The 11,907-nt window shown below is 38.8% G+C and overlaps 4 protein-coding genes across 6 annotated transcripts; 1 reads left to right on the top strand and 3 right to left on the bottom strand.

Moving 5' to 3' along the window:
* The first annotated feature begins 92 nt into the window (after positions 1-92).
* LOC135168760 (ATP-binding cassette sub-family G member 5) lies at positions 93-3,356 on the top strand. 2 transcript variants are annotated; one of them, XM_064133263.1, is made up of 6 exons: positions 93-242; positions 505-749; positions 942-1,517; positions 1,620-1,848; positions 2,089-2,303; positions 2,386-3,356. In XM_064133263.1, the coding sequence occupies exons 2-6, from the start codon at positions 557-559 to the stop codon at positions 3,051-3,053; spliced, it is 1,881 nt and encodes a 626-aa protein (XP_063989333.1). In that variant the 5' UTR covers positions 93-242; positions 505-556; the 3' UTR covers positions 3,054-3,356. The 2 variants fall into 2 exon arrangements, with proteins under 2 accessions (XP_063989333.1, XP_063989334.1); XM_064133264.1 differs by lacking the exon at positions 93-242 and adding an exon at positions 272-384.
* On the bottom strand, positions 3,222-5,767 carry LOC135168766 (succinyl-CoA:3-ketoacid coenzyme A transferase 1, mitochondrial). The gene is made up of 5 exons (XM_064133276.1): positions 5,414-5,767; positions 4,848-5,228; positions 4,022-4,773; positions 3,688-3,899; positions 3,222-3,564 (listed from the first exon to the last, which is right to left on the bottom strand). Exons 1-5 carry the CDS (start codon positions 5,495-5,497, stop codon positions 3,374-3,376), a joined length of 1,620 nt encoding a protein of 539 aa, XP_063989346.1. The 5' UTR covers positions 5,498-5,767; the 3' UTR covers positions 3,222-3,373.
* Positions 5,768-5,912: 145 nt separating this feature from the next.
* LOC135168777 (PDZ domain-containing protein GIPC3) lies at positions 5,913-8,658 on the bottom strand. Of its 2 annotated transcripts, none has more exons than XM_064133295.1 (5): positions 8,517-8,658; positions 7,843-8,145; positions 7,080-7,176; positions 6,619-6,998; positions 5,913-6,477 (listed from the first exon to the last, which is right to left on the bottom strand). In XM_064133295.1, the coding sequence occupies exons 2-5, from the start codon at positions 8,107-8,109 to the stop codon at positions 6,238-6,240; spliced, it is 984 nt and encodes a 327-aa protein (XP_063989365.1). In that variant the 5' UTR covers positions 8,110-8,145; positions 8,517-8,658; the 3' UTR covers positions 5,913-6,237. The 2 variants fall into 2 exon arrangements, with proteins under 2 accessions (XP_063989365.1, XP_063989364.1); XM_064133294.1 differs by having other exon boundaries at positions 7,843-8,180; positions 8,517-8,656.
* A 631-nt stretch (positions 8,659-9,289) lies between these two features.
* LOC135168776 (glucoside xylosyltransferase 1) lies at positions 9,290-11,841 on the bottom strand. The gene is made up of 2 exons (XM_064133293.1): positions 11,157-11,841; positions 9,290-10,993 (listed from the first exon to the last, which is right to left on the bottom strand). The coding sequence occupies exons 1-2, from the start codon at positions 11,607-11,609 to the stop codon at positions 10,331-10,333; spliced, it is 1,116 nt and encodes a 371-aa protein (XP_063989363.1). The 5' UTR covers positions 11,610-11,841; the 3' UTR covers positions 9,290-10,330.
* Positions 11,842-11,907: the final 66 nt, after the last annotated feature.

Here is an 11,907-nt window from a genome sequence, read left to right as displayed (position 1 = left end):
AGGAAGACATTCACCTCTCGAGGCTTGACTAGACGCGGCTTTTTCAGGCTCCCTCGATTCTCCAAGCTCCCCCACTACCGGTTTTTTTTTATTGGAGGTAGAGGTACCATAGGCGTTCTCCAGTGGGTTTAGTCGACGCACTGGGACACAGAGACTCCAACGTGTTTCTTATATTTTTCAACACATTTTTCATGATTTTTAACGGTTTTCCTCGGGTTTAGTGCGTGAAGGAGGGAGTTCAGGTGAATTCTGGTTACTGATAATGTAGTTGGTAGATATTCTGGGTTCCAGGTGTTATTGTACACATTTGGGGATTTTCCAAAGCGCATCAGTGCTTTAAATATTTTTGTTGGCAAATAGTTTTAGTAGGAAAGGATTTAACAGGTAGTCAATTAGTTTATCAAGACATTTTTTAGTGAAATTTTTTTCGTGGGAGCATCAACACTATCTGAGATTTCAAGACTTTATTTTAATTTATTTTATTTTAATTGTTCTGATCCGCAGATACCCTTGAAAACTCTTGAATGAGTAAACTACAGACAAACTACCTTTGAAGATGACCGTAGCTGAGTGCACGTTGGACATTTCCAATGTCTCCCATTCGACGTCGGTTATTATTGAGGGAGGTGGGTGTGTTGGCAAGCCCACTGCTGTCCTGAGGGATGTTTCTGCGAGGGTTCACGGGGGCGAAGTTCTCGCTGTACTCGGGTCTAAAGGATCTGGAAAGAGAGCTCTTCTAGACGTTATTGGTAGGCTATGATAACGATTACAATTTTTCGTATTAAGAAGTCAGTAGAATAACAAAAAGTTAATTAATTCAATTAAAAAAGTCAACTCAGTTGTTCATGGATGCACAGAGGAAAATTCTGTTAATTTTCTTTGCGGTTTTATAAATACTTTTTCAAAGATCCATTTATCAAACCAACCACTGGAATTTCCAGCTGGAAGGGCTGTAGGTGAAACTCGCGGTCGAATCACCCTCGCAGGCTCCACCCTGAATGCAGATTTATTTCGTCGTCATGGAGGATACGTGGCTCACCGATGCTACCTTCTCCCCAGCCTGACAGTTCGTCAAACTCTCACATACGCCACATGGCTGGCAAACCTGAGCAACCGAGAGCTGCGAGTGAGGCAGACCCTAGCAGATTTGGCTCTGTCCCAGGTAGCAAACCGATCTGTGAACGACCTCACTAGAGCTGAATATCGAAGATTGATGTTAGGAGTTCAACTGGCGAAAGATCCGATGATTCTGCTGCTGGATGAACCTACCTGGGACACAGATCCACTGAACACATATCTGATTGTCTCAATGCTCTGGTCTTACGCCACCAAAAGAGGATCTATAGTTGTTCTGACGATGGAAACACCGAGATCAGATGTTCTGCCATTTGTCAGTCGAGTTACACTACTTTGTCTCGGTGCTGTCGTCTACTCCGGACCAACTCGTAGCATGCTGGACTATTTCACTTATATTGGATTCCCCTGTCCAGAATTGGAGAATCCTCTGATGTATTATCGTAAGTATTTCACATGTCGGGACTTAATTTGGAAAATCTATTCGTTGGTTAGCGATTACGATTATGACGATTAAATTACGGTTATTACGATTTAATTTTTAGTTTGTTTATCAACCGTTGATCGACGCTCCCGAGATCGGTTTATGGAATCAAACCAACAGATATCTGTTCTGGTCGATAAATTTAAGATCGAGGGCGGGTTGTATCTGCGCGAGGGCCCTCAAGCAGCGGCAAGTGTCAAGGAAACACCTGTTGGATATTTACATAAACCTTGTGGCCTTGGCCACGGAATTCGACCTGGATGTTTTTCCACGCTTCTAGCTCTATTCTTGTAAGTGAAAAAAAATCCTGATGATCTGTGACGATTATTCATGCACTCCCTAAAGAACAGGTGAAACCCATATCGAATTGTAATGGAGGAAGAGTAGGAGCACATTCTAAATGAGCGCGTGAATATCATAGAAAAATATATATAATTAATCATTATTATAATTAGTCTATTACCTTAACGTGAAGAGAGTGGAGTGGGATAACGATTGATTTTTTAAAATTTTAATTCTCTGTTTTTCAGAAGAGGAATGGCCGCAACTTTCTCATTTAATAAATGTGGTCTAGGACACTTCGCAGTAAGAGTCCTTCTCTTACCCTTTTGCCTCGCATTATTGAGTATTCTATACTCGCATTCAAGCCCGATACAATCACGAGTGTTTATGCAGACTACTGGATTAGTGTTTAATACTTTGACACTGTTTTATATGGCTGGCATTGGTACAACGGCGCTTTTGTGTACGTTAATTTTTCGTTGACATCATCATTCACTACGACTAGCCTTGATGATCAAATCTAATTAATTAATTTTGAATTTAAGTTCCTGGATTTCGCGCTCGCTATTATCAAGAGAAGCGCGAAGGTCTTTACGGTGGAGCCATGTTCCTCTCTTCGTATACCCTCCTGAGTCTTCCCCTGAGCTTTATAACGACGTTGATAACGGTAGGAATATTAACCCCAATCCTGGAGTTGAATCTCGTCTCCTGGGGGTACGCATCAGGTGCTCTCTGGGCGAGTTTCGTAGCTGCTGAGCAACTCACTATCGCCTTCTTCATGATCATAAAACGACCCATGACCGGTGCTATAACAGTTCTCTACGTAGCGCTTGTTGCGCTGGTAATTGGTTCTGGTGGGATCAGAAGCTTGAGGAGTCTTCCTGACTGGATTGCTGCTCTCTCCACAGCTTTGCCGACGAGATATGCCTCTCTGGCTGTTAATCAGCTGACTATTGAGATCCCCACGTTATCGGGACTACGGTACAATGAGACTCTTCCCTGTCCGGGAATCCCTGGATGGTGCAGGTATCCCGATGGACGGACGTTCTTGGTCGAGAGGTTCACCAGGGAGGGCGAAAACACTCATCAAGTATTGAATGTTGATCTTAACTTATTAATTTCTCTTGCTTTTGCTCTTGGTTTCATTATTTTCAACAGCATCCTTTATTTATTACCATTACCCGCGAGAGTAAAAGCTAAATTCCGAGAGTAAAATGGAGGAATTTAATTGTATAGCTGATGGTAATGATTTACACTGTTTTTAATGAATATTTATTCTGCTGGAGAAATTTTTATTCAGTTGAAATAAAAAAGAATTTTTCAAGGTATTAATAATTGTTGCTAAAGTAAAATTTATAACGTAATGTTTCGGAATGTTGAATGACGTATAAAATAATACTTTTATTATACGATACATTTTCAGAATATTTAATTAATAACATGTATATAAGTTTTAGTGTCTTTTTTATAGAAAATATCTCTGTAGAAAATAAATTAAATAAAACAGAAGCGATCACTTGCTGGGAGATAATTTTAACTTTCCTCCTCAAGATTCACTTGTCCCATCACTTTAAGGTCGTCAGCTACGGCAAATTCGCAGCCAGTTGAGCTAACAACTTCACTGATATCTACGTTCGGGGCCAGTTCTATCAGTTTGAGACCTTCTCCTTTGATTACTTCGAAGACGGCTAAGTCAGTGATGATCATATCTACACACTGTTGACCTGTCAATTTCAGTTAGCAGTTAATCAGTCAATTGAGTCTGAACTTCAGGTAGGGAAGCAAGGAAAAAAATTTAATGAAAGTTGTAATTTTTTTATAATTATCAATATTTGCTTCATAATTACCTGTAACCGGCAGATTACATTTCTCAACTATTTTAGGACTTCCATCTCTTGCTTTGTGCTCCATTGTCACAACTACTTTAGTCCCAGCAGCTGAAACAAGATCCATGGCGCCTCCCATTCCCTTGACCATCGATCCAGGGATCATCCAATTAGCAAGGTCACCAGTTTGAGACACTTGCATGCCTCCTAATATCGTCAGGTCAATGTGTCCTCTGGAATTCCCAATCGATCAAGTTGTCATTATTTTTAATGAAGAGAAAACTATAGGATGCTTGCCGATTTTTTTTGAGACCAGGAAAAAGTCAGGTAGCAGAACTAATAAACCCCTACGTACCCTCGAATCATAGCGAAACTCTCGTCACTTCCAAAGAAAGCAGCCCCCGGTAGAATGGTAACCGATTCTTTACCAGCATTAATCAGGTCAGCATCTACCTCATTCTCCCCTGGGAAGGGACCAAGTCCCAAAATTCCATTCTCCGACTGTAATGTGACGTTAATATTGTTGGGAATAAAGTTACTAGCCAACATAGGCATTCCAATACCCAAATTGGCGTACATTCCGTCTTTGAACTCCAGGGCAGCACGGCGAATAATTCGATCTCTCGCTTTACTCGCTGGGGTCGATTTTTTAGATTTCACGGCAACATTGGTCTTCACTTTCTCGATTCGCTTCTCGTAATTTCTACCTTTAACAATTCGATTAACGTAAATTCCTGGAACGTGGATCTGCTCTGGGTCCAACTGGCCAATCTCCAGAATCTCCTCTGCCTCGACAATTGTTACTTTTGCTGCTTTGCACATCACGGGGTTGAAATTCCTGGCGGACTTTCGGAAGATAAGGTTTCCAGCTTTGTCTGCTTTCCAGGCTTTTATCAACGCAAAATCTCCGGTTATCGCCTTTTCCATCATGTACTCACGGCCGTCAAATCGCTGTACGTCTCGAGGTTCTCCCGAGATCTCTGGGTTTTTGTCGGTGTCGTATTTTACCACTACGTTTCCTTCCTGGATTATTGTTCCATAGCCTGTAGGGGTGAAGAAAGCAGGAATTCCCGCACCTCCTGCTCGAATTCTCTCAGCCAATGTTCCCTATTTTTTATTGATAACATTTATTCGTATATACTACTAAGTCTAATAAATTCGCTAATTTGTATTCGAGTTACCTGCGGAGTCAGTTCGACTTCCAACTCTCCACTGAGATACTGCTTCTCAAACTCGGCGTTCTCCCCCACATATGAAGCAATCATCCTCTTTATCCTCTTCTCATTGAGCAATAATCCAAGTCCCCAATCATCAACCCCAGCATTATTAGACACAACAATGAGGTCTTTACTCCCCTTCTTCAACAATGCATTGATCAAGTTCTCAGGTATTCCACACAGTCCAAAGCCACCGACCAACAATTTGGCTCCATCAGGAATATCTGATATCACTTGTTCCACTGATTTGAAGTACTTTCCATCACCCACTGGTGGTTTTATCCTTTCACCTTCAGCATCTCGATCAGCAGTGTCTGACTTCGCTGAGAAATTCACTGACCAGATCTTTGTGGATTGAAAATAATCAGTAATAATCCAACTCAAAAGATAAAAAACTGGCGCAATATTTAAGGACAACGAAAAAATCATTTGAATTGGGGCAATATGTCTATAATCTAAGAGACGATAATGAGGAATCAACCAAGTTCTTCTAAATGTCATTTTGAGGTTAAGAATAAAGAGGCATTTACCTTATTTATTGCTGGATAGATTTGTTGTCTAGTATTTCCTAACCGAAGGTAAACACTCCGTAGTTTTATTATTGTTGATACCATATTTTTATTCTTGATAAATAACCACCAATTCAGTGATGAGGACCACTGCAATTAGAGCTCAATGGGAAGACAAACTACTTTGCCCTGCCACTTCGCCGGCTCTTTCAAAACTGCCACTCGATTAAACTCAATTCGATAACACACACAGTTGCTTTTCTTCTTGCAATATCTTGTTTGCGATTAGAGCTTTGTTTTCGACGAATTGAAGGCAGTTTAGCGAGGTCATAGATCTCATTTGCACAAGTGCGAAATCACATCTCAATGGGAGATATGTAAAGGAGCCGTATATATGTTGTACGTGGGTTGTGCTGTTTCAATTTTTTTCTTCTTCAAAAAGTGTTCGGAATTATTATAATTATGATTATTAAACATTTATTAGGTAAATTTAGGGAAAAACAGTTCAGGTTTGGGGGAATTAAATTTTCCGAAATTTGAGGTCGATTTTATTCAACATTGATTAAAACTTATTTAGCATCCACTAATTAAAACGTCTCATCTCAAAATGAATAAATTCTATAATTAACAATCTTAATAATTAAGTACAACTGATCCAAATGTCAATGTAATCTCATTACATATACTTTGACTTATTTAAAAAATTAAAAAAATACAATATAGTCATTCTCATTGAAGACGAGGCCAACAAAATACTTTCATCGATGGCAGTAGTTTCTACCCAGTAAATACTAGAAATCGTATAATTTCAAATGTTTATAAAATAGATTACATGTCTCTCGATTTCATCGAAGGCGGCCACTTCTTGCGTCTGTTATTGCCCCCCAAAGTTCAATGACGAAGTCGTCGGTGAATCCGAAGGCCTCGAGATCAGAATCATCAATGGCTTCAGCGAAATCCATGCTGTTTGTTTTTCCCTCCGCCAATTCCCATATACGTGTTGCTAACTCATTGTCGTTTATTCCCATGAAAGTCTCAAGGATGTCATTGATTTTCTCAACCCCAACCGTCGCTGCATCATCGACCTAGTCCATTAATCAAGGATTGTGCATATTCATTACCCAGAGAAACCAAAACATAATCAACAAATGCAAAATCATTTTTCCTTAGTGTAGTACATTTGTTATTGGGCTAGTTCAATAATTATTTATTTCAGCATTACTCACAGGTTGAATATGTGCACTTCCATCGGCTTTGAATCTCAAGGTCTCTTTACCAGTCCCGTACCCGGGCTTCTTTCCTTTCCTGGGGTCAGATCGTGGCCCAATGCTTCCAAAGCCACTCTTTTGGGGCTCAATCAGCCTCAGAGTGAACATTGCACCCTTTGGAATTTCCTTCAGCATCTTTGCCACTTCGAAATGTCGTCTTCCTACTAGATTCTCTTCGTTGATTTTCTCTATGTGATCACCCACCTGGATTATTTTTATTTTATCGATCACTGATCCTTCCTTTATCCTTTTTATGAAGGCGTAACCAGCACCATTGTCGGTTATCGTGAGTCCCAGAGCATCTTCGGTCTTTATTAATTCTATTTCTTTTGGTCTTCCTAGAATTACGTTAATTATATTTCATTCATTTAGTTTCAGGAAAATGGTCGAATTGAATGATTGATTTTCGATAGTCGTACCTTTTCGATGAGCAAATATAAAATCCTCGAGGCCAATTTGTCCCCCAAGCAGTTCCGACATCTCGACTTTGTGTGTATTTAATGTGCAAAACAATATCTGTAATTCAGAGCGTTAATTAAGCATAAAAAACAATCGGTTGTTGTGAAATTTTAAGAGGCATAAAGGTCTCATTCGCGAAATGATGAAATGTGGGCCGGTGAAATTCACTGAACGCGCTGTACAATACGATAACCAGGAGAGAAATTGCACAATCTCGTCATTCAATGGGTGAACATAATGGTATTATTGACCTTTCTAAAATCAATGCTGAGGGGATCATGTTTGACTAAATGTCCATGTCATCCTTCTAGTTTTCTCACTTAAGAGAAAACAACATCGGAGTAAAAATATAATTAATAAAAATTAATGATGATCTCTGCCAAAAATAATTCGGAAACATTAATCGGAAAATTTCGTGATTAAAAATAGTTTAAATAATTGTGATTCGATAAGCAGTGAATAAAAAATAATCGACTAATCCTGAAGCATTACTTTCCATTACTCGGGCCCCTCAGTAATTTTCACTCACAATGATTACAGTTTGTCCTATTAAACTGAAAAGTAAATAATATGCAATGACTTTCGTCTACTAAACAACAGAGATAGAAACGTGAAATGACGAGGGGAATATCCGTCGGGGTCATGAACCATGACCAATGTTTCCTGCGTCCGGCGAAGGGTACAAAAAACGTAAAGTAGAGATAAAGTTAAATTAAAACTGACCTCACTGGTAGGTAAATCGTGGCATTCGGCGATCCTCTGATATAATTCACGAACGTTACTGAAGCCAGAAATCAAGCCCGTTGAACTGCCGTGAGCCAATTGACATCGAAACACAGGTTGCGTTTTACTCTCTTCAGTCTGAGTATCGGGTACACGATTCTGGGGACTGTACCTGTCCCGTTTACCATTGCCATTGGTACTGTTCATCTGTGAACTACTGTTGCTCACGGTGTCGTGACCCTCGCGATGGAGAGCTCCGTTATTCATTTTGTCCAGCAAGGAGGATGAGTGAGAAGAAGAGCTCTTTGGTTTAAACAACGGCATTTTTTATAATATCCCTTGAAGATAAGGATGAGTTATAGGTCTGTCCTGATTTATAATTCAACGACTTAAATTTTTTTCAAACACTCAGTTCTGTCTCATTGTTGAGGAAATGCGTCGATGAAATTTTAAAGTCTCCATCGAGCTTTGGGTCCCGTTGGACAACAAAAAATTGCAATTTTTTTCTGTTCTTTTCTCCAAAAAGCCCTAGTTTTATCAAATTTTCCTCTCTAAAATGAATCTTTACATTTCAAGTCTTATCAGAAAAATTATATGACCCCCACCACAAATGCTGACGTTCGAAAACAGACACGTCATGAAGATAATGGAAAGTACACTTAACCCATACATACCTCCAGAGTAATTTTGCAACAATCAAAGAAAACTGCCAGCCTCTCAACACAAATTATAATCCAAAAATAGTTCTCACATGTAATTATTTCACGAGGACAAAGTGTTGTATCGTCCAATAATCACCACAGTCTATCACACCTCTTTCTACTCCATTATTATCGTGACTATTTTTTGGTGGATTTATCAGACAAGGCACTGTTATCATATCGAATTGAACATTACAAAGAAGTGTAACGTGATGATAACTAATTTCCCGGTGATAAAATGATTTTCAATCGATGTCGTAGCAAGTGTTTCTAGAGCATTTGTGGAACTCCCGGCGGGAAAAACAGACTTGATATTTCACCTGGCATTGTCGAGCCTTCGATCACAACAAAAAGTGTGTAATGCACCGTACACGGAATTCTCGTGACTCCCTCATCAGCACGAACGCTCGTACCCCACCACAATTACCTTTTTTTCACTACGTTTTTTTGTCGTTCTTGTGTAGCGAATGCCTGTGATCACCGTTTCACCTACTACTTCGATTAATTAACGCTCTGGGTTGAGACATCTATGACTCATTATTTGTGAGAAGACTGTTGAATTATCATTTCATAATAAAGTGATAATCCTAGCTGGAATATTACATTGTATTAATTTTTTTTTAAGTTCTGGTGACTAAAAATTACATTGGATACTCCTAGAGTATGGGATATTAAAAAAATATAGTGGGAGATGAGTGTGAGATTTTATAGTTCTTATAAAAAATTATTTCCATAAATGAATAAAAAAAATTTTTATTTAAAAAAGTTTTGAGAGCCATCATCCGCCCATATCGATAGGGAATCGTTGGTAATTCAATAATTTATTTATTTAATTATTGATTAGTGAAAAATGTGTCATACAGAGGTCACTACTTGAAGTGCCCCGATAATAACTTCCTTAAATTTTTACCACTTAATTTTATTTGCCTTTGAGCTTATAACAAATATTTATAAACAATCCTACCAAGTTACGATTTGAATAGCGTTTTTCAAATTAATTGGTTAGTCAATTAATTCTGAGGGATTTATCATCTGGCAGCTTGATAGCATTCTATCCATTGAATAACAATGAGTGATAACTTTGTTTGAAATGAGACGATATAATTATGTTTGAAGATAAAACAAAAATTGTTTTATTAATTAGTCATCGCTAAATATGATAACAGTATATCTACTATGTAAATACGTAATATCGTTCGTATAATTTACTTAATCTGGTATTAGAAGTACAAAGAGCGCTGATAAAATTGGATTTTTTTGCAGAATTATTAACTTGTAATTTATTTAAATAGAGACACAGTGAAGAAATTATTTCATAGAAAAAACATCACAGTTTTCATCAGTTCTCTCTGGTATTAACATTACAATTAATCGTTAATTAATAAACCGTTTGCAGCGAATATCTCGAAATTTAAGGTAGAAAATTATTATTACCTTTTTATAAAGTTTATCTCTTACATTGAGAAATATTGTTAAAAACCTCGACTGGAGGATCACTCGACGTTTTCGAATTAACAATTCGCTACTTAACCAATTCGTTATTAGCCGTGTTGGCTGCATAAAACATCAATGGACTAAAAATCCACACATGACAAACTGATCATATATAACATATACGCTTTACCAAAATGGCCCCATAATGGAATCATACATAAATATATGTATATACCCGTCAAAAAATCCTATAAAGTTTTTGAGATTCATGCAAAGTCCAAAACAATTAACCTTCGCCGTTTTACGAATGAATCTTGTCATTAAATAATGTCTAACAAGCCATCTCCATCCGATCAATTAACAAGGTCCCTGCCCAGGTGTATCTGAGGTTGTTTAATAAACGCCTTCCAAACTTTCTCACAATTGGACGTATTATCCATAGTCAAATAGCCCTCCATTGGCAGTAGAAGATTCTCGTAAGGATCTGTATCTAACTGGTACTGCTGCATGGCACGATAAATGGCCCTGAAGGGTGGCTGTTTCATCGAGTGAAAGGCCCCCCTAGAGCCATGTACCACCAGTGCACCCTCTCGCTCTGCTTCAGCACACACAGACATATACATGCAATGATCTGGACGATAATTGTACCTGCAGGAGTAGATGTACAGCTTCTCAGGATGATAGTAGAAGATAATATTGATGATATCCTGATCTCCCCAGGTTATTTTGAGCCGCCATTCCTTGTGGATGGGGATCACGTACTCTGTCCACCTGAACTCTCGCATTCGCGTGAGATTCATCAACATCACTCCGGAATTCACCCCTAATTTTCCGTAGTAAGGATGCTTGGCAAATCTGTTGTACCACCCGGTGTTGGGGTCCTCGTGCTCTGGGCTCAGAGCTGCCAGTTGAGATGAATTCATGAGCTTGAATTCGTCCCACACTATCTCGGGAGGAGCCAGGAAGAGGGTATCTGTGTCGACATATAGAACACTGTCTACGTTGCTAAGTAAAGTCTGAAAACAAAATTTAATTACGGGATCATTTGTTTATGAGATTTGGTTTGCTTTCCAACAGGTGCTTTGTCATCTCTCAGATACAAGTTCCCGGTTTTTTGGTATCAGGGGAACCTTTGAATCAAATAATCCAAAATTTTTAATTATTTCATATTGTACTCACAGGTAAAAAAAGCCTCTGAGCTGCACAGGGTTTGAACAATTTTCTCCACACGACACCATCGCTATATTCAGGAAACTCAACAGGTTTAATGACGTAACTAAATGTCTTATTTGTTTTGTACTTCCAATCTGTGAGCTTCTCATCAAAATCGATGCTAAGATTTGGTTCAGTGATAATGAAGAATTTCAGTGATCTATTTGTAAATACAAGAGCAGATTTGAGCATCGTTAGGGCCTCGTCCAGTCTGTCTCCACAGACAACAACGCAGATAACCACTTCATCCTGGATAATGACCTTCACCGAGGTCTGAACAATGGATTCAGCATGTTCCACTGTTTCCTCAATTTTTACGTCAACAATTTTGTTGATTGACCGTTGGTTCGTAAAATTCAGGAGTATTATCAAGCTCACGAGGAGAAGGAACAAAAATCCGAATCTGTATACTGATTTCATGATTGTTCATTGATGAGATCGATGAAGATGCTCATTAGTGTCTTTTACTTTTATTAAATGATTGTCATTTTGGTAATATTGCATTTACTCGATTGTTTTGTCGCTTCTCTGACGAGGGTTGTTTATTTTGACACTTGTAACCATAACCTACAAGACCCCCAAGGGGTTCTCAATGGTCAGTTTCTCAAAAGGGAATCGGAGAGCTGAGCAAGTCCGTGATAAATAGACCCAACGCCGTGAACGGAAACTTTGTAACTTTGTACTTGTAGATGGCAATTATAATCCCAAAAGCTCAAGA

This window comes from Diachasmimorpha longicaudata, chromosome 13 (genome assembly GCF_034640455.1).
Source record: "Diachasmimorpha longicaudata isolate KC_UGA_2023 chromosome 13, iyDiaLong2, whole genome shotgun sequence".
NCBI classification, from domain to species: Eukaryota; Metazoa; Arthropoda; class Insecta; order Hymenoptera; family Braconidae; genus Diachasmimorpha; species Diachasmimorpha longicaudata.
This window is presented reverse-complemented; position numbering and strand designations above follow the sequence as displayed.

Coding starts and splice junctions, on each gene's coding strand:
- LOC135168777 (XM_064133294.1), bottom strand. CDS start 8,166: ATGCCGTTGTTTAAACCAAAGAGCTCTTCTTCTCACTCATCCTCCTTG. Junction 7,177..7,842: donor ACGATTTACCTACCAGTGAG/GTCAGTTTTAAT, acceptor TCTGAATTACAG/ATATTGTTTTGCACATTAAA. Junction 6,999..7,079: donor TATATTTGCTCATCGAAAAG/GTACGACTATCG, acceptor ACGTAATTCTAG/GAAGACCAAAAGAAATAGAA.
- LOC135168766 (XM_064133276.1), bottom strand. CDS start 5,497: ATGGTATCAACAATAATAAAACTACGGAGTGTTTACCTTCGGTTAGGA. Junction 5,229..5,413: donor TCTATCCAGCAATAAATAAG/GTAAATGCCTCT, acceptor CAATCCACAAAG/ATCTGGTCAGTGAATTTCTC. Junction 3,900..4,021: donor AGTTTCGCTATGATTCGAGG/GTACGTAGGGGT, acceptor TGGGAATTCCAG/AGGACACATTGACCTGACGA.
- LOC135168760 (XM_064133263.1), top strand. CDS start 557: ATGACCGTAGCTGAGTGCACGTTGGACATTTCCAATGTCTCCCATTCG. Junction 750..941: donor AGCTCTTCTAGACGTTATTG/GTAGGCTATGAT, acceptor TGGAATTTCCAG/CTGGAAGGGCTGTAGGTGAA. Junction 1,518..1,619: donor GAATCCTCTGATGTATTATC/GTAAGTATTTCA, acceptor TTTAATTTTTAG/TTTGTTTATCAACCGTTGAT.
- LOC135168776 (XM_064133293.1), bottom strand. CDS start 11,609: ATGAAATCAGTATACAGATTCGGATTTTTGTTCCTTCTCCTCGTGAGC. Junction 10,994..11,156: donor CTCAGAGGCTTTTTTTACCT/GTGAGTACAATA, acceptor TTTTGTTTTCAG/ACTTTACTTAGCAACGTAGA.